The sequence below is a fragment of the Chiloscyllium plagiosum genome, unplaced genomic scaffold (assembly GCF_037043375.1).
Source record: "Chiloscyllium plagiosum isolate Xiang-an unplaced genomic scaffold, Cpla_swu_hap1 HiC_scaffold_44, whole genome shotgun sequence".
Taxonomy (NCBI): Eukaryota; Metazoa; Chordata; class Chondrichthyes; order Orectolobiformes; family Hemiscylliidae; genus Chiloscyllium; species Chiloscyllium plagiosum.
The window spans coordinates 4,691,186-4,716,557 of record NW_028270182.1 but is presented as its reverse complement, the minus strand read 5'-3'; the positions used below and the strand labels follow the sequence as shown (position 1 = coordinate 4,716,557).

The 25,372-nt window shown below is 57.5% G+C and overlaps 1 protein-coding gene and 1 long non-coding RNA gene across 2 annotated transcripts in view; one reads left to right on the top strand and one right to left on the bottom strand.

Annotated features, from left to right (window-relative positions):
- Nucleotides 1-2,974: 2,974 nt before the first annotated feature.
- LOC122546527 (uncharacterized) lies at nt 2,975-11,722 on the bottom strand. The gene is made up of 4 exons (XR_015754377.1): nt 11,584-11,722; nt 10,003-10,068; nt 7,337-7,426; nt 2,975-4,215 (listed from the first exon to the last, which is right to left on the bottom strand). It is a non-coding gene; the product is annotated as an uncharacterized LOC122546527 (long non-coding RNA).
- A 6,773-nt stretch (nt 11,723-18,495) lies between these two features.
- The window catches only part of phf23b (PHD finger protein 23b), a 22,628-nt gene continuing 15,751 nt past the window's right edge, over nt 18,496-25,372 (top strand). Inside the window, exon 1 of the mRNA XM_043683368.2 lies at nt 18,496-18,644. Coding sequence (XP_043539303.1) covers nt 18,626-18,644 — 19 coding nt within the window. The 5' untranslated portion in view covers nt 18,496-18,625. The remainder of the gene's footprint in view (nt 18,645-25,372) is intronic.

Sequence of the window (25,372 nt, the reverse complement as noted above, 5' to 3'; positions counted from 1 at the left end):
CATCTTGTAGCTGGTACACACTGCTGCTACTGAGCGTCGGTGGGTAAGGGAGGGAGGGGATGTTTGTGGGTGTGGGGCCAATCAAGCGGGGGCTGCTTTGTCCCTGGATGGTGTCGAGCTTCTTGATTGTTGTTGGAGCTGCCCCCATCCAGGGGCAAGTGGGGAGTATTCCCTCACCCTCCTGACTTGTGCCTTGTAGATGGTGGGACAAGCTCTGGAGGGAGTCAGGAGGGGAGTTACTGACCACAGGATTCCTAACCTCTGACACAATATTTCTATGGCTAGCCCATTTCAATCTCTGGTCAATGGTAACCCCCAGGATTTTAACAGTGGCTGATTCAGTGAGAGTAATGCCAGTAAATGTCAGTGGGTGACAGTTAGATTTCCTTTTATGGGAGATGGTCACTGTTCAGTACTTGTACGTTGTGAATGTTACTTGGTCCTTGTCAGCTCAACCTAAATATTGTCCAGGTCTACCTTCATTTGGGACACTTTCCATCACTTTACTCATGATCGAGAGGAGACGGAGGGGCCAGGAATTAGCCAGGTTGGATTTGTCCTGCTCTTTCTGTATAGGATGTATCTGAGGCAATTGTCTTGATTGCTGAGTAGATCCCAGCATTGTCGCTCTGCTGATGGGGGAGGGGGGAAGGGGTTAGTTCAGGAACACAAGTCTTTCGTTCTCTTGCGGGAATGTTGTCAGGGCCGAGAGCCTCTGCAGTGTCCAGGGCCTGTTTCCATGACATGTGATGAAGTGAAGTGAACTGAATTGGGTGAAGACAGGTATCTGATGCCAGGGAACTCTGGAGGAGGCCGAGATGGGTATCCAGTCAGCACTTCTGGCTGAAGATCGTCATAATTGCTTCAGCCTTATAGAGACATAGCGCTGTACAGCACAGAAACAGACCCATCGGTCCAACCAGCTATCCCACCCAAACCGGTTATCCCAACCCAATCTAGTCCCACCTGCCAGCACCCGGCCCATATCCCTCCAAACCCTTCCTATTCATATACCCATCCAAATGCCTTATAAATGTTGTAATTATACGAGCTTTCACCACTTCCTCTGGTAGCTCATTCCACACATGTATCACCCTCTGTGTGAAAAAGTTGCCCCTTACGTCTCTTTCCCCTCTCACCCTTAACCTATGCCCTCTAGTTCTGGACTCCCTGACCCCAGGGAAAAGACTTTGTCTATTTATCCTATCCAGGCCCCTCATGATTTTATAAACCTCTATAAGGTCACCCCTCAGCCTCCGACGCTCCAGGGAAAACAACACCAGCCTGTTGAGCGTCTCCCTGTAGCTCAAATCCTCCAACCCTGGCAACATCCTTGTGAATCTTTTCTCTTGTGCTCTGATGTGGTGTGGGCTTTCCCATCATTTGAGGATGGGGATATTTGTGGAACCCCTTAGTAACTGAGTTGTTTAATTGGCCACCACCATTCAAGACTGGATGTGACAGCACTGCCAAGGTTAGATTTGACCCATTAGGTGTGGAACCATTTCATTCTGTCTGGCACTTGCTGTCTGTGGTTGACACCTCGGTGTTGCTCCCTCGTTTGAATCCTGTGTTTGACTGTAATAGTGGAGCGGTAGTTCGTTTCTGCTCAGCCGGGTGGTGGGTCTGAAATCCTTGTTAAAATCCCGATTTGCAAGTGCATATAGAAACAAGGAATGTCTCTGTGCGTACACTATCTCCACTCTCCTTCTCAGCCCTGAATCCCCAGTACCACAAATTCTTCCTCCTGCTACTGTTGAAGTCAGCATGGCTGGTCACTTGCTGGATTTTAGAATACTTCAGGATATACAGCACAGAAACAGGCCATTTGGCTCAACATTGTTTATTCTCTGCACAAGTTTCCTCCCACCTCCTTTTCATCTCACCCTGTTGTTACAGACCAGAACCAGATCCCCTCAAAATATATGAAGAAGGTCACCCAGACCCTAACTTTATCTTATTTCCGAGGTAAATGAGAGGTGCTTTGTTCCAGATTCAATTCGATTGGTCAAACAACTCAACGTTAAGCAAATTTATAGTTAAAATACATCAAAGGAAGAGGAACTTTGAATAACTTAACTCTTCTGGAAAACTTAAACAGAATAATAGATTATTTTCTCCTAAGTAATAACTGTTCCAAACGAGTAACATCTTGTAAAGACACCCTTGGAGAAAAGGCAAATTCAGAAAATAAACCGTGTCATGTGCAATCCTATTAGTAAGAAAGGGATACATACAGCAGCTTGCCAGAGAGAGAGAGAGAAAGAAAGAAAGAGAGAAAAAAGAGAGAGACAGACAGAAAAGCAGGCAGGAGAAATTCACTGACTTCCAATCCTGCTCAGACCCCAGCAACTATCACTGAAAACTAAATGAAAAATCCTGGATCTGTGAGAGTTTGACCACACCCAGTCAGGCTGCCTCTATTGTTCCAACTTTTTTTAAAAAGTTGGAACAAGGCCTCACAAGTTGTTTACTTTCTCATAGACTGCGCTACACCTGTCTCTCTCTCTCTAAAAGAAACCCCCAGGACAACACACCTCAAAGCCACAGTCAGGCCACCCGACCAGTGTAGCCTATTCCTTTCCCCCACATGCTTCCTGTTAAATGTATTGATGTTTTTCACCAATCGATCCAATTTGGATACAGAAATTTCTACTGCATTCTCAGTTGAATATCTTGGGTGACTGTCTTAAATTGATGGCCTCAACTCCTGCTCTTTCCCACAAGAAGGAATGTTCTCTCAGTATCCACCTTAGTCAAAATTGTTAATAGTTTTAAAAACATTTACTAGGTCACCACTCAGCCACTTCCTTACACCCGTTGATCTTCTGATGGTTTGTACCTGGCAATCTCTGACATTGCTGTAAATCTCCGCACCCTCTCCATTTTTTTTGAAAACAATCTCACGGGCAGATCCCAGAACCCGTCTTTCTCTGTAGACAAGGTAATCCAAGATTAAGGGGGACGTGAGCCATTTTCTGAGTTGAAGCTATTTATTCCACACGTGTTATAGTAGGTTCTGCATACAGGAGCAATATGACAATTATGTAAATAACAAGCAGCGCAAAAAAGCAGGCAGTAAGGATTGTGTCTGTGCACAAAGGGGAAGCAGAATCGCAGTGATATTGCACTCACTGCACCTAGGGGCATTACTGGAAGTATTTTATTCATATGGTGGGATCTGTGTCTGTAATTTGATGGAATATGGGTTCGTTCTGACGGTAAACGCCAGTACACTCAGGTTTAATTTGACTCAAATGACAGGTCACTCAAAAAATGTAGATAACACAATACTTTACTCTGTATCTAACTCCCTGTCCTGGGAGTGTTTGATGGGGGACAGTGTAGAAGGAGCTCTACCCTGTATCTAACCCCGTGCTGTCCCCGTCCTGGGAGTGTTTGATGGGGACAGTGTAGAAGGAGTTTTACCCTGTATCTAACCCCGTGCTGTCCCCGTCCTGGGAGTGTTTGATGGGGACAGTGTAGAAGGAGTTTTACCCTGTATCTATCCCCGTGCTGTCCCCATCCTGGGAGTGTTTGATGGGGACAGTGTAGAAGGAATTTTACCCTGTATCTAACCCCGTGCTGTCCCCGTCCTGGGAGTGTTTGATGGGGGACAGTGTAGAAGGAATTTTACCCTGTATCTAACCCCGTGCTGTCCCCGTCCTGGGAGTGTTTGATGGGGGACAGTGTAGAGAGAGCTTTACTCTGTATCTAACCCCCTGCTGTCCCTGGGAGTGTTTGATGGGGAGACAGTGTTGAGGGAGCTTTACCCTGTATCTAACCCCGTGTTGTCCGTGTCCCTGTCCCTGGGAGTGATGGATGGGGGACAGAAGGAGCTTTCCTTTAAGTCTAACAGAGTAGAGACAGCTTTACTCAGTATCTAAGTCCACTTTATATCCAGCCTGTTAGAGTGTCTGACCCAGGGTAAAGGGACGACTCCTGACAGATTTTACACACAGTGCTTGGAGCTGACATGGGAAATGTTAATGGCAGAGGGAACAGCTATGGTCACGTGATGTTAGTTCAGAGACAGGGTCATGAGGTCAGTGAGAGAACACACAGGACAATCCCACAGTCAAAGCAAGTCACAGCGGTTTTGGCATCTGCAGCAAGGGTTTTTCTGGGTCTTCAGTCATCAGCACATCAGCTTTCAGCTCAGGATGGCCACTGGATATCTTGGTTTGAGACACCACCCCAGCTTCATTCTCTTTCCTGCCAACAACAGGAGTTTGGTAAAAAAAAAGTTACTGTCCGGCAATCGATGCCTTTCATGTTCAAATCCTTTACTGGGCAGTTGGAAACATTTTCCTCTGATGTTTGTATCTAAAATGATTGAATTGTACTGCACTGGAAGGAGAAAGTGAGGACTGCACTGGAAGGGCCTGTTGAGTTTCTGCTCCTCTCTGTAAGACCTGTCCCTGTCCAATTCACCACACAGTCTCCCCATGTTCATCTCGCATAGACCTGCGAATTGTTCACCCAACTCCATGGCAGTGCCTTGGAAGGCTGGCATTCCCATCTGCCTGTGCCCAGGTCGAGGTGGGTAATTGGAGACCGCACAGTGAGTTCCTTCTCTACTGTGCAAATACCAGCATTCTGCTTTTGTGACTGTCCCTGCAGAGTTATGTGGTTATGCGGGAACTGCTCTCAGCTACCCCGTGTAAATCCACATTCTCCTACTGGCTTCAGAAATACAGGAATTGCACGCTCTGGATCATCCCTTCACTCAGAGATCCCCCACAGGACGGTGCAGGTAGAAGGCACGACACAGGGGGATTGAGACAGCAGAAAGGCAGGCTGCTGGTCACTATCTGACCCTGGGATTCATGCACTCCTCACACCTTGTGACATAGCTTTCCTTCCCACTGCCGCTGTACCCTCTCACATCAGGGGGTGTTTCTCACTTGCTCTCTGTGTTCTCTTCTTTTCACTTTTGCTCTCCCTCCCTGTTGCATGCTTGCTCTCTCTCTCTCTCTCTCTCTCCCCCCCCACACACACACCCGCCCACCCACACACCCCCACACATCCCCACCCGCCCACCCGCACACACCCACCTGCCCAGCCCCACCCACGCGCACACACACACCCGCCCACGGACACAACCCCACCCGCGCGCACACACATCCCCACCCGCACACACCCTCCCACCCGCGCACACCCACCTGCCCAGCCCCACCCGCGCGCACACACACACACACCTGCCCACGGACACAACCCCACCCGCGCGCACACACATCCCCACCCGCACACACACCCGCCCACCCGCGCACACCCACCTGCACAGCCCCACCCGCGCACACATACACACACACCCGCCCACGGACACAACCCCACCCGCGCGCACATACATCCCCACCCGCACACACACCCGCCCACCCGCGTGCACACACACACACACCCGCCCACCCGCACACACCCACCTGCCCAGCCCCACCCGCGCGCGCACACACACACACCCGCCCACGGACACAACCCCACCCGTGCGCGCACACATCCCCACCCACACACACACATCCCCCACCCGCACACACACATCCCCCACCCGCGCACACCCACCTGCCCAGCCCCACCCGCGCGCGCACACACATACACCCGCCCACGGACACAACCCCACCCGAGCGCACACACATCCCCACCCACACACACACCCGCCCACCCGCGCACACCCACCTGCCCAGCCCCACCCGCGTGCGCACACACACACACACCCGCCCACCCCCACCTGCCCAGCCCCACCCGCACACACACACCCGCCCACGGACACAACCCCACCCGCGCGCACACACATCCCCACCCGCACACACACCCGCCCACCTGCGCACACCCACCTGCCCAGCCCCACCCGCGCGCGCGCACACACACACCCGCCCACGGACACAACCCCACCCGCGCGCACACTCACCCACACCCGCACACAACACATTCCCACACACCCGCACCCAGGCACACACCCGCGCGCACACTCACCCGCCCACACCCACCCGCATACACACCCACGCACACACCCCCACCTGCACACACCTGCGCACACACACCCCCCACCCACACACACACCCCACCCACACACACACCCCACCCACACACCTCCACCCACATACACACACAGCCCCACCTGCGCACACACCCCCCCCACCCACACACACACACACACACCTCCACCCACATACACACACAGCCCCACCTGCGCACACACCCCCCCCACCCACACACACACACACACACACACCTCCACCCACATACACACACAGCCCCACCTGCACACACACCCCCCCCACCCACACACACACACACACACACCTCCACCCACATACACACACAGCCCCACCTGCACACACACACACACACACACCCACCCACAAACACACACACACACCCACCCACAAACACACCCACCCCCACACACACCCACCCCCACACACACCCACCCACCCACACCCACACACACCCACCCACAAACACACACCCACCCACAAACACACACACACACACCCACCCACACACACACACCCACCCACACACACCCCCACCCACACACACCCCCACCCACACACACCCCCACCCACACACACCCCCACCCACCCACACACACCCCCACCCACACACACACACCCCCACCCACACACACACACCCCCACCCACACACACACACACACACCCACACACACCCCCACCCACACACACACACACACCCACACACCCACCCACACACCCACCCACCCACCCACACACCCACCCACCCACAAACACACCCACCCACAAACACACCCACCCACAAACACACCCACCCACCCACACACACACCCACCCACACACACCCCCACCCACACACACACACCCCCACCCACACACACACACCCCCACCCACACACACACACCCCCACCCACACACACCCCCACCCACACACACACACACACACCCACACACACCCCCACCCACACACACACACACACCCACACACCCACCCACACACCCACCCACCCACCCACACACCCACCCACCCACACACACCCCCACCCACACACACCCCCACCCACCCACACACACCCCCACCCACACACACCCCCACCCACACACACACACCCCCACCCACACACACACACCCCCACCCACACACACACACACACACCCACACACACCCCCACCCACACACACACACACACACACACACACACCCACACACCCACCCACCCACACACCCACCCACCCACAAACACACCCACCCACAAACACACCCACCCACCCACACACCCACCCACCCACACACACACACACCCACCCACACACCCACCCACCCACCCACCCACCCACCCACACACCCACACCCGTTCCTACCTTCCTTGCTGCAAACACATATCCCCTTTCTCCACTTGACGAGTGTCTGACCTTTAGCGTTCTTGCATTGCAGCTTCCCGCTGGTCAGTTCTGTCAAACAGATGGAGGGGGTTAGGTGATACTGTGGACCCCTGTTTCCCGGGACACGTTTGCAGCACAAATCTCTGACTTGGCCAAGCAGCTCAGGTTGAACGGAGAAGCCTTCGGTGCCTGAATGCAAAAGCACCGAGCTCCTATCTTATAGGTCACAGCTCAGCAACAAACATACAAGGTTTCCGGCTGAGGCATCAACAAGGAGGTGGGATCATCTCGTTCAACATGCTCACTGCACACTGTCATCCTTCTGAGAAAGCTTATAAGAAATCAGATTAGGGGTAGGCCATTCAGCCCATCAAGCCTGCATAAGCCACAACTCCCTTTTATCAAATAAACTTGTCTGATTCGGCCCTGAATAGGTTTTCACTTACCCAGCCTCCACTGCACTCTGACGGAGTGAATTCAACTCAGGAATGGTGGCATGGTGGTTAGCACTGCTGCCTCACAGCGCCAGGGACCCGGGTTCGATTCCAGTCTTGGGTGACTGTGTGGAGTTTGCACATTCTCCCCGTGTCTGCGTGGGTTTCCTCCGGGTGCTCCGGTTTCCTCCCACAGTCCGAAGATGTGCAGGTCAGGTGAATTGGCCGTGCTAAATTGCCCGTAGTGTTCAGGGATGTGCAGGTTAGGTGCATTAGTCAGGGCTGAAAATGTGTTGCTGGAAAAGCGCAGCAGGTCAGGCAGCATCCAGGGAATAGGAGAATCGACGTTTCGGGCATAAGCCCGAAAGCCTGAAGAAGGGCTTATGCCCGAAACGTCGATTCTCCTATTCCCTGGATGCTGCCTGACCTGCTGCGCTTTTCCAGCAACACATTTTCAGCTCTGATCGCCAGCATCTGCAGACCTCACTTTCTCCGCATTAGTCAGGGGTAAATATAGAGTAATAGGGTGGGGGAATGGGTCTGGGTAGATTGCTCTTCGAAGGATTTGTTGGGCCGAATGGCCTGTTTCCACACTGTAGGGATTCTATTATTCTCCAAGAGCCATCCAGCATGGAAATAAACCCTCCGGTCCAACCAGTCCACACTGACCATAGTCCCAAATTAAACCAGTCCCACCTGCCTGCTCCTGGCCCTTATCCCTCCAAACTTTTCCTATTCACATACTTACCCAAATGTCTTTTAAATGCTGTAACTGTACCTGCACCCAGGAAAAGTTCCTCCTCGTTTCTGTCATAAACAGGCAACCCCTCATTTTTAAACTCACGTCCCGAGTTTTAGACTCCACTTTCTCGGGTCTTGTGTGTTCTCAAGAACCATCGACTGCCTCAGGCGACTGTCTGTGAGGAGTTTGCACGTTCTCCCCGTGTCTGCGTGGGTTTCCTCCGGGTGCTCCGGTTTCCTCCCACAATCCAAAGATGTGCAGGTCAGGTGAATTGGCCATGCTCAATTGCCCGTAGTGTTAGGTAAGGGGTAAATGTAGGGGTATGGGTGGGTTGCGCTTCGGCGGGTCGGTGTGGACTTGTTAGACAATAGGTGCAGGAGTAGGCCATTCAGCCCTTCGAGCCTGCACCGCCATTTAGGAATGATCAGCCATGATCATATTGATCAGTATCCTGTTCCTGCCTTATCTCCATAACCCTTGATTCCACTATCTTTGAGAGCTCTATCCAACTCTTTCTTAAATGAATCCAGAGACTGGGCCTCCACTGCCCTCAGGGGCAGAGCATTCCACACAGCCGAAGGGCCTGTTTCCACACTGTAAATGTAATGTAATCTAATCATGTAATCTAATCTAATCGAACATTTGTCTAAACTCGAATGAGGGCAGCCTGAACCTGTCTCCTCAGAGAGTAAATCTTTTAACCCCGAGAATCATCCTGTGAACTGCCCCCAACGCAAGCACACCCCTCCTCCAACAGAGAGAGTTAAGACTGTACACCGGGTGGAGTGTCGCAAAGAGTGGTGCTGGAAAAGCACAGTGGGTCAGGCAGCGTCCGAGGAGCGGGAGTTGATGTTTTGAGCATAAGCTCTTCATCAGGAATGTTGGGGAGGGAGGGGGGGGGTGACCTTGTGGAGGGAGGGAAGAGGAGAACTTCAAGATGGGCAGTGGGGTGCAGTCTGACCAAGGGCTAGTACAGCTGGGGCGAGACCTCCCTATTCCATCCCTCTTGCATTAGAGTGGAGGTCCTGGTGTTGGACTGGGGTGGACAAGGTCAGAAAGCCACATGGCGCCAGGTTATAGTCCAACAGATTTATTTGAAATCACCAGCTTTTGGAGTGCTGCTCCTTCGTCAGGTGACGTGCAATGCGGATGCAGTTACAGCATTTAAAAGACATTTGGGTAAGTATGTGAATAGGAAAGGTTTGGAGGGATATGGGCCAGGAGCAGGCAGGTGGGACTGGTTTTGTTTGGAATTATGGTTGGCATGGACTGGTTGGGCCGAAGGGTCTGTATCCATGCTGGATGACTCAATGACCCTCCCTCAGCAGAGTCACTATATAACTCAGTAATTGCACACTGCCCCCCCCCCCCCCCCCACCCCCACCCCCCAACCCCCCCAACCCCCACTCCATCCCAATATATTTTCTGTAATCAGTTACTGAGTCAGGTCCAGGCAGGGGGATACTTACTCTTGCACTTACAGAAAGTCTCATTGTCTTTCAACATCGCCACGTCCGAATTAATCCATGAACTCTCTGCAACAGTAAAGAAACAGCAAATGTTAGCCATTTACGTTGAGGGGTGTGAAAAGCAAGAGAGGAAGGGAGGGTGAGAAGCAGAGATCATGACTTCCAAAGAGGGGGAATGTTAGAAGAGAGGGAGAGAGTTAGATTATGAGAAACAGTGTGTGACAGGCACAGAGAGAGGGTCGGAGGGAGTGTGAGAGACAGCAGCACCGAGTGAGATTATGAGAAGCAGAGAGACAGAGAGTGAGAGGCAGAGGGAGGGTGTCAGACAGCATGCGAGACAGTGAGTGGTACAGAAAGAGTGCGGGATGTAGAGTGAGAATCATAGAGAGTGAGGTCAGAAAGAAAAACAGGCAAAAGAGATTGGGAGACGCGAGGAGCAGAGAGTTAAAGAGACAGTGGGAGAAAGACAGAGAGAGGCACGAAGAAACATAAAGAGAATAAGTGCAAGGCAGGGAGAGAAAGGAGCGAGAGACAGGTGTTGAGAGAACAAGTCTGAGATAACCATTTGTTTCTCCAAAGCTTGCTGAGCTTTTCTACCATTTTCTATTTTATTACAAAACATTTACCAGCTGAGAGACAAAGCAGGAGGATCAGCGTCAAATATAAAATCATGAGGGGTATAGATAAGGCAGCTGTGTTTTGGGTATTTCAAGACTGGAGGCATATTTTTAAGATAAGAGGAAAGAGATTTAAATAGGGCATGAGGGGCACTTTTTCCACACAGAGAGTGGTTCGTGTATGAAATGAGGAAATGGTGGATGCAGGTACAACTACAATGTTTAAAAGACATTTGGATAAGTACATGAATAAGAAATGTTTAGAGGGATATGGGCCAGGAGCAGGCAGGTGGGACTAGTTTAGTTTGGAATTATGGTCAGCACGGACTGGTTGGGCCGAAGGGTCTGTTTCTGAGCTCTATGACTCTAAGTATTTTGGGAGAGATTACTACAGTAAAGGAACTATATAAATTGAAGTTGTAATCAGATAAAAATGTGATACAAAACCACAAAAAGGAGATAATAGTAACACGTGATCAAAACTTAGGGCAAAGCATTCAATTTTAAGCAGCGTTTTAATGGAAAGGGAGAGGGTTTAGGGAGGGAGTTCCAGAGCACAATGTCCAGGCAGCTGCCAACGGGTGGAGCGGTGGGAATCAGGAATACAGGGTTAATGTGGTAATAAAGGTGCTTTTTTAAGGCAAAGCTAGATTTTTGAACAGTAAAGGATTGGAGGGTTATGGTGAGCGGGTGGGTAAGTGGAGCGGAGTCCATGATCTGATTGAGTAGCGGAGCGGGCTCCAGGGGCCACCTGGCCTGCTCCTGCTCCTGCTCCTTATAAAGACACAGCGACAGTCTCCATCACTCTCTCAGCCCCTACTCTTTAGGCATGTGGCTGTCGTGTGCAGGTCACCGAGGGGTTCCCAGCTGACGATGGTTCTGCCAACACACTGCATCCCAAAAGCTTCAGTTGCAGGAGAGGGGCCGGGGGTAACCGAGCTGAGGAACAGCTACTGATTCCTACCTGCGGTTTGCGCCCAGGATACAGTCAGGAGGAGTACAGCGAGGAGGCTGGAGAGGACGAGGGTATTCATTACTGGTGAGCCTCAGGAGCAGTGTAATAGTGTCCTGCACTGCAGCTTGTACATATAGAGACAGCCAGCTCAGCGCCTGGCTGCAGTGGATAACAAGCCCCTATTTTGTACTCAGGGAAGGCCAGGTGTTATTTAATCTGCCTTAGACATCTCCAGAAACCACAGGGGTATTGGCGCCCACCTCACACAACTTATCAACCATCTTCAATCTCCTGGCAGGCAGAGCACATCCTTGGCCACGGATGAGAGGAGCGATTATCCAAATCCAGGCACTCCACCAGTGTTGGGAATCCGAGAATGATACTGCCTTCCAAGCAGGTGAAACTCAACCTTAGAAGCAGTGTCAGAGGCTGTTCCATTCTCTATAACACGGAGCCCAATTGGAACATGTTTAATTGGACCTAAGGCACTGTTTAAAAAGTCTTGATTGGCTTCGTGTTAATTGACCAACTCCTGTCCCTGATCCTTTGCCCGTCCCCATGTTAGCAGGAGCAGCTCAGGCATGGACTGTGTTACTGTCCTCGTTTAGCAGCTGAAAGGTGGAGGGTTAACATCTTTCCCAGATATAATCTCCTTCAACATTCCTTTCCAACAGCAAGCTGAACCGTAGCTCCTAGCGTCTCTCTATCTGACACACGCACACACACACATTAACACACATAAACACACACACACAAACACGTTCGATTCCCACCTCAGGTGACTGTCTGTGTGGAGTTTGCACATTTTCCCCGTGTCTGTGTGGGTTTCCTCCCACAATCCAAAGATGTGCAGGTTAGGTGAATTGGCCGTGCTAAATTGCCCATAGTCTAAGGTGCATTACTCAGGGATAAATGTCGGAGTGTGGGTTACTCTTTGGAGGGTCGGTGTGGACTTGTTGGGCTAAATGGCCTGTTTCCACACTGTAGGGAATCTAATCTAAACACCGTCTGAGGATGTGGAATTGACAAGACACTGATACTTGGGCGAGCTACTGGTGGCAAAGACTGAAATATCTGCTGACAGAGCCTCCCCCACCTCGTAAATCCAGCAGTAACGAGGAATATCTTGCAATGGGATATCCAAAACCCAGGTACCCTGGACAGAACAGATAGGGGGGAAATACTAGCCATTGGCAGAAAGCTCAAGACTGCTGAGACAGCGCCTTTCAAACCCATGACCTCCTAATATCTTGAAGGACCTACACAGACAGATACATGGGAACAGCCCGTCCAGACTTATTCAGGCTCCTGCAATCCCTCCCTAATGAGTGCACAGATACCACACAGACCACAGCAGTTCAACAAGGTAACTCACCACCTTCTGTACAATTAAGGATGAGAGTAAATACTGGTCGTGCCATGAGCTGTGTGTGAATAAATTAAACTTTAAAAAAAGGACATTGATTTAAAATATTAGCAAAGAGCAAAATTAGAGTCAAGATTAGAGCGGTGCTGGAAAAGCACAGCAGGTCAGGCAGCATCTGAGGAGCAGGAAAAATTGACATTTCGAGCAAAAGCTCTTCCCGATGAAGGGCTTTTGCCTGAAACGTTGATTTTCCTGCTCCTCGGAAGCTGCCTGACCTGCTGTACTTTTCCAGCACCGCTCTAATCTTGACTCTAATCTCCAGCATCTGCAGCACCCACTTCTGTCTAAAGAGCGAAATGAGCCAATCCTTTTTGTATCATGAGTGAGTGAGTGCCTGGAATGTATCGCCCGAGAGTGTGATGGAGGCAAGTTCAGATTTGGCTTTCAGAGGAGAATTGAAGAGGAAATATATTCAGGACGGCTTGAGGAAATGGCAGGGGGAGTGGGGATTAAGTACGCTGCCTTTGAGGAGAGCCAGAGTGGATATGATGGGATGAATAGCCTCCTCCTACATTGTAAATATTCAATAATTCCAATTTTTGGTAGCGCCATCAGTGACAGCGACAAATACGGCCTCATTTGAAGAGTTATTTCCAAAACCACAGATTCTCCCACGATAATGGTGGAGCGAAGGAGCTGTTTCGGGTTCAGACAGGTCAGACATGGCTTTGAGCAGTAACGCAGTGAACTGCAGGCAGTTTGCCATTGCTTCGGACTGCTACCATGAACCTCCGTGAGGATCAGCAGATGGAGAAAAAACACAGAATCTGTCAGGATCATTCTGCAGAGTTAGAATGATCAACAAAACAAAACAATCCCCTCTTGCCCTTTCTCCAAAAGCGCTGGCTGGGGTTCAGCTTTCAGGGACGTGGAACTGATCCTAGAATCTGGGTAGGTATTGTACCGGTGGTGGTGATGGTGGGGGGGGTGGGCGAGGTGAAGGCGGGGTGGGGGGGTTGCCCCCATCCAAACTCTCCAAACTTCCGGGCAGGAATCACTGGATATGATGCAGAGCAATCCAGGTCCCTTCAAGCTTCTCTTCTGAAAGAGAATAAGCCCGGCCTTGTCACCTCCCCAGTAACTGAGGCCCCTACCTCGTAGCATTCTGATAAAACCCCTCCACACCCTCTCCGGGGCCTCAGCATCCTTCCTGAAAGTGCAGCTTCCAAATTCAGGCACAATCTTCCACCAAACCCATAACATGTCGGAACAGACGTAGGCCATTCAGCCCATCCATTCAGTGGGGTCATGGCTGATCCGATCATCCTCAACCCCACTTACCTCTTGCCCCACACCATTCAATTCCCTGACTGATTAAAAATCTGTCTATCTCAGCCTTTAATAAACTTCATGACCCAGCTTCTACATCTCCCTGCAGTAAAGAATTTCACAGATTCACTACTTGCTATCGGAAAGATGTTGTGAAACTTGAAAGGGTTCAGACAAGATTTACCAGGATGTTGCCAGGGTTGGAGGGCTTGAGCTACAGGGAGAGGCTGAACAGGCTGGGGGTGTTTTCCCCGGAGCGTCGGAGGCTGAGGGGTGACCTTTAGAGGTTTATAAAATCATGAGGGGCATTGATAGGATAAACAGCTCCTTTTTCCCAGGGTAGAGGAGTCTGAAACCAGAGCGCTTAGGTTTAGGGTGAGATGGGAAAAGATATAAAAGGGACTTCTTCACGCAGAATGGTGAGTGTATGGAATGAGCTGCTAGAGGAAGTGGTGGATGCTGGTATAATTGCAGCATCTGGATGGGTATATGAATAGGAAGGGTTTAGATGGATTATGGGCCAAGTGCTGGCAAATGGAACTAGATTAATTTAGGATATCTGGTCGGTGCGGATGAGTTAGACCGAAGGGTCTGTTCCTGTGCTGTCCATGTCTGTGATTCTGAAAGAAGAAATTCCTCCTTGTCTCTATCTTAAATTGATGACCCGTTTCTCTGAGGAGATGCCCTCTGGTTCTAGACTCTCCCACAAAGGGAAACAACCTCTCCGCACCTACCCTATCAATTCCATTCAGGATCTTATATGTTTCAATAGGTCGGCATCTCATTCTTCTAAATCCCAAACAGTACAGTCGCAGACTACTCAACCTCTCTTCATCAGAAAATCCTTCCATGTCCAGGACCAACCTAGTCCCTACCCAAAACTGCTACAGAGAAAATTCTCACCTAGAAAATCCCTTAAACAATGGAATTGCAAGTTACACTCATCCAACAAGATGTATTAATAGCTTTCCACTTAACCCTTGGGAGGGGCCATACACAGTTGGTTATCTACAATGTCTGAAGCCCTTGTCTGAAATGGACACTGCTTCTCTACCCTCAGAAGGCCTGGTCACATGCAGAACCTTTTAAACGTGATAATGTGAAAGAGCAGGCTGTTTATAGGGTCAGCCATAACACACCCATTGACAAAATGGACACCCTGACTCCGCTGTCATAAAAGAAATGTCTCTGACCTGTAGGAAGCAGAAGATTTTGAAAGGAGTTTTTAATGAGAAGAAGCTGCCTAGAACTCCTCAGCGGCTGGCTAACCAATCAACCTACTTCTGCAAAAAAAATTCCAAACTGATTAAATCCAACTTTGCACTTTTGGACTCCAACTAGTAAACAAAGATATTGATAAACTGAATCTCTTGGTCGTTTTGTCATGTCATTACTAATTGACTAATAACTTTATCCATTCTCTAAAGTATATCTACTTCAGAGGAAATGGGGGCACGGTGGCACAGTGGTTAGCACTGCTGCCTCACCGTACCAGGGACTCTGGTTCGATTCCCACCTCAGGCAACTGTCTGTGTGGAGTTTGCACATTCTCCCCGTGTCTGCGTGGGTTTCCTCCAGTTTCCTCCCACAATCCAAAGATTAGGTGAACTGGCATGTGTTAGTAAGGGGTAAATGTAGAGTAATAGGTTTTGGGTGGGATACTCTTCAGAGGGTTGGTGTGGACTAGTTGGGCCAAAGGGCCTGTTTCCACACTGTAGGGATTCTATAAATATTCAGTTTCATTTTGATAGTTATAATCTCAGGGAAGCCCAAATACCTCCAAGCGAAATGCAAACTCTGTCAGTAGCAGCATCAAATCCAACTACAGCCTACAGATTTTATCTCAGTATTATTTGCCTTTAAGAAAGTGGTGGTGAGCTGCCTTCTCAAACAACTGCAATCCTGTAGGTACACCCACAGTGCTATTAGGAAAATATTTGCAGCCCTGTAACGAAGCCAACTCAGGAATGACATGAGTGCATCTCAGAAACTGGTGAGAGGGAAGGCATTCTTGTGTAGAATTAGATAGGGAAGGGAGGTCACTGAATATTTACAAGGATGTTGCCAGGGTTGGAGGATTTGAACTATAGGGCGAGGCTGAATTGGCTGGGGCTGTTCTCCCTGGAGTGTCGGAGGCTGAGGGGTGACCTTATAGAGGTTTACAAAATTATGAGGGGCATGGATAGGATAAATAGACAAAGTCTTTTCTCTGGGGTCAGGGAGTCCAGAACTAGAGGGCATAGGTTTAGGGTGAGAGGGGAAAGATATAAAAGAGACCTACGGGGCAACCTATTCATACAGAGGGTGGTATGTGTATGGAATTAGCTGCCAGAGGAAGTGGTGGAGGCTGGTACAATTGCAACATTTAAGAGGCATTTGGATGGGTATATGAATAAGAAGGGTTTAGAGGGATATGGGCCAGTGGGACTAGACTGGGTTGGAATATCTGGTCAGCATGGACGGGTTGGACCGAAGGGTCTGTTTCTATGCTGTACATCTCTATGACTCTAAACTCTTTCAAGTTTCATAACATGTTTCCGATAGGAAGAAGTCTAGAATTGCATGCAATATTCCAACAGTGGCCTAACCAAAGTCCTGTACAGCTGCAACATGACCTCCCAACTCCAGTACTCAGTACTCTGACCAATAAAGGAAAGCATATCAAACACCGCCTTCACTATCCTATTTACCTGTGACTCCACTTTCAACGAGCTATGAACCTGCACCCCAATGTCTCTTTGTTCAGCAACACTCCCTAGGACCTTACCATTAAGTGTATAAGTCCTGCTAAGATTTGCTTTCCCAAAATGCAGCACCTCGCATTTATCTGAATTAAACTCCATCTGCCACTTCTCAGCCCATTGGCCCATCTGTTCGAGATCCTGTTGCAATCTGAGGTAACCTTTTCCACTGTCCACTACACCTCCAATTTTGGTGTCGTTTACAAACTTACTAACTGCACCTCTTATGCTCGCATCCAAATCATTTATATAAATGACAAAAAGTAGTGGACGCAGCACCGATCCTTGTGACACTCCACTGGTCGGACATCTCCAGTGTGAAAAACAACCCTCCACCACCACCACCCTCTGTCTTCTACCTTGGAGCCAGTTATGGGGAAAGAGCAGGAAGGTGTACGTGAGGAATGTCAGATGAGCCATGATCTTCTTGAATGGCAAAGCAGGCTCGACTGGCTGAACACACGCCTTATTTCCTATTTCTTATGCTCTCCTTGTCTTATTCATTGCTATTGCTGTCTCCAAGAGATTATATCTTCAGAATCAGCCCACCCACTCTAGAGATGTGAGAACAGTATCACTGACAAAGCTAAGTGCTCTTGAGAAAATCTAGGAAGAGTCCCAACAGATGTCACCTCGACTTTCCAACAAAAATGGAAATCAATGATTCAAAGGGTCTGAGGGATGGCTGCTGCCACAACCACCAAGATATAATTCAGGTTTGGGGAATTCAGCCAAACGCCAATGATGAAAAACTCTCTATAAAACAATAAAAGTGTGCAAGCTTTAATAATGGCAACTCAGTGATTAGAAAGATCTCTAAACTCTACACCCACCTGATGTGCCAACTTGGTCCAGCTCCATTACCAACATGGCGGCGATTTCTTCTACCAACCTACTACTGTACGTCCAACCTGACGCGATGACGCATTACTGCGTATGCGTAGGCGCATTGTGCATGACATAGGCGCGCTTCCCCGCCCCCGTGTGATGACGTACGCACGCCCCACGTCGCGGCGCGCTGAAAAAAGTACGCTCTGACGAAACGACCTTGGCCTTTGAAGCTGGAGTAATCCAAAGCAGAGGAATAGTGGGGGGGGCAGGAATATCAATGTTTAGGTTGAAACAAATCGAAAGCTTCGAGGACTTTTCTTCATGCGTTTATACAATTAGAAAGTGAACATTATTATTATAAAGGGTATTCAACGTGACGGCAGGGAGATGAGATGAAGAAGCCGCTTTTTGCCTTTGAATGAGGAGGAGGAAGCACCCCCCCCACTCCTGCGTTGCTCCGTGCTGGTGTCTTGCGTCACTGGAAGGGCGGAGTGTGCGAAAAAAAAACGTCCCGAGGGGAAAAAGGGCGCGAGAGGCGGGCACGCCCCCGCGGAGGAGGGGGGTTGGTGGTGGGGCGAGCGCGCGCTCCCGGGAAAAGGGGGAAACACGTGACGGTGAGGGAGGAGCGCGCGCCGGGAAAGGAGAGAGTGTGTTTGTTGCGGGCGGTGGAAAGCGCGTCCTCGTGGCATCGAGTGCGGCCGGCGAGCGGGGGCGCGCGCGGGGGAGAGGGTCGGTGCGCGTGTCCGTGAGGAGGAGGAGGAGTCGGTTCTCGGCGGCGGCGGCGATGCTGAAGATGGCGGAGGGTGAGAGAGTCTTCATCAACATCACCGAGCCCGTGCCCCGGGGGGCAGGGAGACCCCGGGGAGGGGGAGGGGGAGAGAGACCGACCCCCAGAGGGAGTCCCGGGGGGTGGGGGGGAACACTCCGGAGAGGAGAGTCTGGGGGATGGGGCGGGGGGCGACCCCAGAGAGAGCGAGCCCGAGCCCGAGCCCCGGGGGAGGGGAGAGGGCCCCCGGGGGGAGGGGAGGGGAGAGGGCCCCGGGGGGAGGGGAGAGGAGAGAGCCCCCGGGGGGAGGGGAGAGGAGAGAGCCCCCGGGGGGAGGGGAGGGGAGAGAGCCCCCGGGGGGAGGGGAGGGGAGAGAGCCCCGGGGGGAGGGGAGAGAGCCCCCGGGGGGGAGGGGGAGGGAGAGAGCCCCCGGGGGGGAGGGGAGGGGAGAGAGCCCCGGGGGGGAGGGGAGGGGAGAGAGCCCCGGGGGGGAGGGGGAGGGGAGAGAGCCCCCGGGGGGGAGGGGAGGGGAGAGAGCCCCCGGGGGGGAGGGGAGGGGAGAGAGCCCCCGGGGGGGAGGGGGAGGGGAGAGAGCCCCCGGGGGGAGGGGAGGGGAGAGAGCCCCCGGGGGGGAGGGGAGAGGAGAGAGCCCCCGGGGCGGAGGGGAGGGGAGAGAGCCCCCAGGGAGGGGAGAGAAGAGAGCCCCGGGGAGGGGAGAGGAGAGAGCCCCCGGGGAGGGGAGAGGAGAGAGCCCCCGGGGGGAGGGGAGGGGAGAGGAGAGAGCCCCCGGGGAGGGGAGAGGAGAGAGCCCCCGGGGGGAGGGGAGGGGAGAGGAGAGAGCCCCCGGGGAGGGGAGAGGAGAGAGCCCCCGGGGAGGGGAGAGGAGAGAGCCCCCGGGGAGGGGAGAGGAGAGAGCCCCCGGGGGGAGGGGAGGGGAGAGAGCCCCCGGGGGGGAGGGGAGAGAGCCCCCGGGGGGGGGGGGAGGGGAGAGAGCCCCCGAGGGGAGGGGAGGGGAGAGAGCCCCCCGGGGGGAGGGGAGGGGAGAGAGCCCCCGGGGGGAGGGGAGGGGAGGGAGCCCCCGGGGGGGGAAGAGGAGAGAGCCCCCGGGGGGGAGGGGAGAGGAGAGAGCCCCCGGGGGGGAGGGGAGAGGAGAGAGCCCCCGGGGGGGCGGGAGGAGGAGAGAGCCCCCGGGGGGGAGGGGAGAGAGCCCCCGGGGGGGAGGGGAGAGGAGAGAGCCCCCCGGGGCGGAAGGGAGAGGAGAGAGCCCCCGGGGCGGAGGGGAGGGGAGAGAGCCCCCGGGGGGAGGGGAGAGAGCCCCCGGGGGGAGGGGAGGGGAGAGAGCCCCCGGGGGGGAGGGGAGGGGAGAGAGCCCCCGGGGAGGGGAGAGGAGAGAGCCCCCGGGGAGGGGAGAGGAGAGAGCCCCCGGGGGGAGGGGAGGGGAGAGGAGAGAGCCCCCGGGGAGGGGAGAGGAGAGAGCCCCCGGGGGGAGGGGAGGGGGAGAGGAGAGAGCCCCCGGGGAGGGGAGAGGAGAGAGCCCCGGGGAGGGGAGAGGAGAGAGCCCCCGGGGGGAGGGGAGGGGAGAGGAGAGAGCCCCCGGGGGGAGGGGAGGGGAGAGAGCCCCGGGGGGGAGGGGAGGGGAGAGAGCCCCCGGGGGGAGGGGAGGGGAGAGGAGAGAGCCCCGGGGGGGGGGAGAGGAGAGAGCCCCCGGGGGGGGAGGAGGAGAGAGCCCCCGGGGGGGAGGGGAGGGGAGAGGAGGAGAGCCCCGGGGGGGAGGGGAGGGGAGAGGAGAGAGCCCCCGGGGGGGAGGGGAGGGGAGAGGAGAGAGCCCTGGGAGGGAGGGGAGGGGAGAGGAGAGAGCCCCCGGGAGGGAGGGGAGGGGAGAGGAGAGAGCCCCCGGGAGGGAGGGGAGGGGAGGGGAGAGGAGAGAGCCCCCGGGGGGGAGGGGAGGGGAGAGAGGAGAGCCCCCGGAGGGGAGGGGAGAGGAGAGAGCCCCCGGGGGGGAGGGGAGGGGAGAGGAGAGAGCCCCCGGGGGGAGGGGAGAGGAGAGAGAGCCCGGGGGGAGGGGAGAGGAGAGAGCCCTTGGGGGGAGGGGAGAGGAGAGAGAGCCCCCGGGGGGAGAGAGCCCCCGGGGGGGAGGGGAGAGGAGAGAGAGCCCGGGGGGGGTCGAGAGGAGAGAGCCCCCGGGGGGGGGGGGGAGGGGAGAGGAGAGAGCCCCCGGGGGGGAGGGGAGGGGAGAGGAGAGAGCCCCCCGGATGGGAGGGGAGGAGGAGAGAGCCCCCGGGGGGGAGGGGAGGGGAGAGGAGAGAGAGCCCGGGGGGGGTGGAGAGGAGAGAGCCCCCGGGGGGGTGGGGAGAGGAGAGAGCCCCCGGGAGGGGGGGGCGGGGAGAGGAGAGGAGAGAGCCCCTGGGGGTGGTGGGGTGAGGAGAGAGCCCCCGGGGGGTCGGCGGCGGGCGGGAGAGGAGAGAGCCCCCGGGGGGAGAGGAGAGGAGAGAGCCCCCGGGGAGGGGGGAGAGGAGAGAGAGCCCCCGGGGAGGGGGGAGAGGAGAGAGAGCCCCCGGGAGAGGGGGGAGAGGAGAGAGAGCCCCTGGGGAGGGGGAGGGGGGAGAGAGCCCCCGGGGAGGGGGGGAGAGAGCCCCCGGGGGGGAGGGGAGAGGAGAGGGCCCCCGGGGCGAGGGGGGGGGGGGGAGAGGAGAGAAGAGAGCCCCCGGGGGGGGGGGGGGAGAGAGGAGAGAGAAGAGAGCCCCCGGGGCGAGGGGGGGGGGTGGAGAGGAGAGAAGAGAGCCCCCGGGGCGAGGGGGGGGGGGGGAGAGGAGAGAAGAGAGCCCCGGGGCGAGGGGTGGGGGGAGGGGAGAGGAGAGAGCCCTTGGGGGGAGGGGAGAGGAGAGAGAGCCCCCGGGGGGAGAGAGCCCCCGCGGGGGAGGGGAGGGGAGAGGAGAGAGAGGCCGGGGGGGTGGAGAGGAGAGAGCCCCGGGGGGGAGGGGAGGGGAGAGGAGAGAGCCCCGGGGAGGGGGGAGAGAGCCCCCGGGGGGGAGGGAGAGGAGAGGGCCCCCGGGGCGAGGGGGGGGGGAGAGGAGAGAAGAGAGCCCCCGGGGGGGGGGGGGAGAGAGGAGAAAGAGAGCCCCCGGGGCGAGGGGGGGGGTGGAGAGGAGAGAAGACAGCCCCCGGGGCGAGGGGGGGGGGGGGGAGAGGAGAGAAGAGAGCCCCCGGGGCGAGGGGTGGGGGGGAGGGGAGAGGAGAGAGCCCTTGGGGGGAGGGGAGAGGAGAGAGAGCCCCCGGGGGGAGAGAGCCCCCGCGGGGGAGGGGAGGGGAGAGGAGAGAGAGCCCGGGGGGGTGGAGAGGAGAGAGCCCCCGGAGGGGAGGGGAGGGGGAGAGGAGAGGAGAGAGCCCCCGGAGGGGAGGGGAGAGGAGAGAGCCCCGGGGGGGAGGGGAGAGGAGAGAGCCCCCGGGGGGGAGGGGAGGGGAGAGGAGAGAGAGCCCGGGGGGTGGAGAGGAGAGAAGCCCCCGGGAGGGGGGGCGGGGAGAGGAGAGGAGAGAGCCCCTGGGGGTGGTGGGGTGGAGGAGAGAGCCCCCGGGGGTGGTGGGGTGAGGAGAGAGCCCCGGGGGGGGCGGCGGCGGGCGGGAGAGGAGAGAGCCCCCGGGGAGGGTGAGAGGAGAGGAGAGAGCCCCCGGGGAGGGGTGAGAGGAGAGAGAGCCCCCGGGGAGGGGGGAGAGGAGAGAGAGCCCCCGGGGAGGGGGGAGAGGAGAGAGAGCCCCCGGGGAGGGGGGAGGGGGGAGAGAGCCCCCGGGGAGGGGGAGGGGGGAGAGAGCCCCCGGGAGGGGGGAGAGAGCCCCCGGGGAGGGGGGAGAGAGCCACCGGGGGGGAGGGGAGAGGAGAGAGCCCCCGGGGCGAGGGGGGGGGGGGGGGGAGGGAGAGGAGAGAAGAGAGCACCCGGGGCGAGGGGGGGGGGGAGGGAGAGGAGAGAAGAGAGCCCCCGGGGCGAGGGGGGGGGGGGAGGGAGAGAGAGGAGAAGAGAGCCCCCGGGCGAGGGGGGGGGGGGGGGGGGGGGAGAGGAGAGAAGAGAGCCCCCGGGGCGAGGGGAGGGGAGGGGAGAGGAGAGGAGAGAGCCCCCGGGGGGAGGGGAGGGGAGAGGAGAGAGCCCCCCGCGGGAGGGAGGGGGGGGGGGGGAGAGGAGAGAAGAGAGCCCCCAGGGGGGTGGGGGTGGGGATAGGAGAGAGCACCGTGGGGGTGGGGAGAGGAGAGAGCCCCGGGGGGGAGAGGAGAGGAGGGGAGGGGAGAGAGTCCCGGGGGGAGAGGAGAGGAGAGAGCCCCCAGGGGGGAGGGGAGGGGAGAGGAGAGGGCCCCGGGGAGGGGGTAGAGGAGAGAGAGCCCCCGGGGAGGGGGGAGAGGAGAGGAGAGAGCCCCCGGGGAGGGAGAGGAGAGAGCACCCGGGGAGGGGGGAGGGGAGGGGAGAGGAGAGAGCCCCCGGGGGGAGGGGAGGGGAGAGGAGAGAGCCCCCGGAGGGAGGGGAGGGGAGAGAGCCCCCCGGGGGGAGGGGAGGGGAGAGGAGAGAGCCCCCGGGGAGGGGAGGGGAGAGGAGAGAGCCCCGGGGAGGGGAGGGAGAGGAGAGAGCCCCCGGGGGGGAGGGGAGGGGAGAGGAGAGAGCCCCCGGGGGGAGGGGAGAGGAGAGAGAGCCCGGGGAGGGGAGAGGAGTGAGCCCTTGGGGGGAGGGTAGGGGAAAGAGAGTCCCCGGGGGGAGAGCGCCCCCGGGGGGGAGGGGAGGGGAGAGGAGAGAGAGCCCCCGGGGGGGAGAGGAGAGAGCCCCCGGAGGGGAGGGGAGAGGAGGGAGCCCCCGGGGGGAGGGGAGGGGAGAGGAGAGAGTCCCCGGGGGGGGTGGGGAGAGGAGAGAGCCCCCGGGAGGGGGGGCGGGGAGAGGAGAGGAGAGAGCCCCTGGGGGTGGTGGGGTGAGGAGAGAGCCCCGGGGGTGGTGGGGTGAGGAGAGAGCCCCCGGGAGGGGGGCGGGGAGAGGAGAGGAGAGAGCCCCTGGGGGTGGTGGGGTGAGGAGAGAGCCCCCGGGGGGGGCGGCGGCGGGCGGGAGAGGAGAGAGCCCCCGGGGGAGAGGAGAGGAGAGAGCCCCCGGGGGGGAGGGGAGGGGAGAGGAGAGGGCCCCCGGGGAGGGGGGAGAGGAGAGAGAGCCCCCGGGGAGGGGGGAGAGGAGAGAGAGCCCCCGGGGAGGGGGGAGAGAGCCCCCGGGGAGGGGAGAGGAGAGGGTCCCCGGGGCGAGGGGGGGGGAGAGGAGAGAAGAGAGACCCCGGGGCGAGGGGGGGGGGGGGGGGGGGGAGAGGAGAGAGCCCCCGGGGGGAGGGGAGAGGAGAGAGAGCCCGGGGGGAGGGGGGGGGAGGGGAGGGGAGAGGAAGAGAGCCCCCAGGGGGGTGGGGGTGGGGATAGGAGAGAGCCCCCGTGGGGGTGGGGAGAGGAGAGAGCCCCCGGGGGGGAGAGGAGAGGAGGGGAGGGGAGAGAGTCCCGGGGGGAGGGGAGAGAGCCCCCGGGGGGGAGGGGAGGGGAGAGGAGAGGGCCCCCGGGGAGGGGGGAGAGGAGAGAGAGCCCCGGGGAGGGGGGAGAGAGCCCCCGGGGGGAGGGGAGGGGGAGAGAGCCCCCGGGGGGAGGGGAGGGGGGAGAGAGCCCCCGGGGGAGGGGAGGGGAGAGAGAGCCCCCGGGGGTGGTGGGGTGAGGAGAGAGCCCCCGGGGGGAGGGGAGGGGAGAGGAGAGAGCCCCCGGGGGTGGTGGGGTGAGGAGAGAGCCCCGGGGGGGAGGGGATGGGAAAGGAGAGGGCCCCGGGGCGAGGGGGGGGGAGAGGAGAGAAGAGAGCCCCCGGGGCGAGGGGGGGGGGGAGAGGAGAGAAGAGAGCCCCCGGGGCGAGGGGTGGGGGAGGGAAGAGGAGAGAGCCCCCGGGGGGAGGAGAGAGCCCCCGGAGGGGAGGGGAGAGGAGAGAGCCCCCGGCGGGAGGGGGGGGGGGGAGAGGAGAGAAGAGAGCCCCCAGGGGGGTGGGGGTGGGGATGGGGATAGGAGAGCGCCCCCGTGGGGGTGGGGAGAGGAGAGAGCCCCCGGGGGGAGAGGAGGGGAGGGGAGAGAGTCCCCGGGGGGAGAGGAGAGGAGAGAGCCCCCGGGGGGGAGGGGAGGAGAGGGCCCCCGGGGAGTGGGGAGAGGAGAGAGCCCCCGGGGAGGGGGGAGAGAGCCCCCGGGGGGAGGGGAGGGGAGAGAGAGCCCCCGGGGGTGGTGGGGTGAGGAGAGAGCCCCAGGGGCGGAGGGGAGGGGAGAGGAGAGAGCCCCCGGGGGGGAGGGGAGAGGAGAGGGCCCCCGGAGGGGAGGGGAGAGGAGAGGGCCCCGGGGGGAGGGGAGGGGAGAGGAGAGGGCCCCCGGGAAGGGGGGAGAGGAGAGAGAGCCCCGGGGAGGGGGGAGAGGAGAGGAGAGAGCCCCCGGGGAGGGGAGAGGAGAGAGCACCCGGGGAGGGGGGAGGGGAGGGGAGAGGAGAGAGCCCCCGGGGGGAGGGGAGGGGAGAGGAGAGAGCCCCCGGGGGGAGGGGAGGGGAGAGGAGAGAGCCCCCGGGGAGGGGGAGGGGAGGGGAGAGGAGAGAGCCCCGGGGAGGGGGGAGGGGAGGGGAGAGGAGAGAGCCCCCGGGGGAGGGGAGGGGAGAGGAGAGAGCCTTCGGGGGGAGGGGAGGGGAGAGGAGAGAGCCTCCGGGGGGAGGGGAGAGGAGAGAGCCCCGGGGGGAGGGAGGGGAGAGGAGA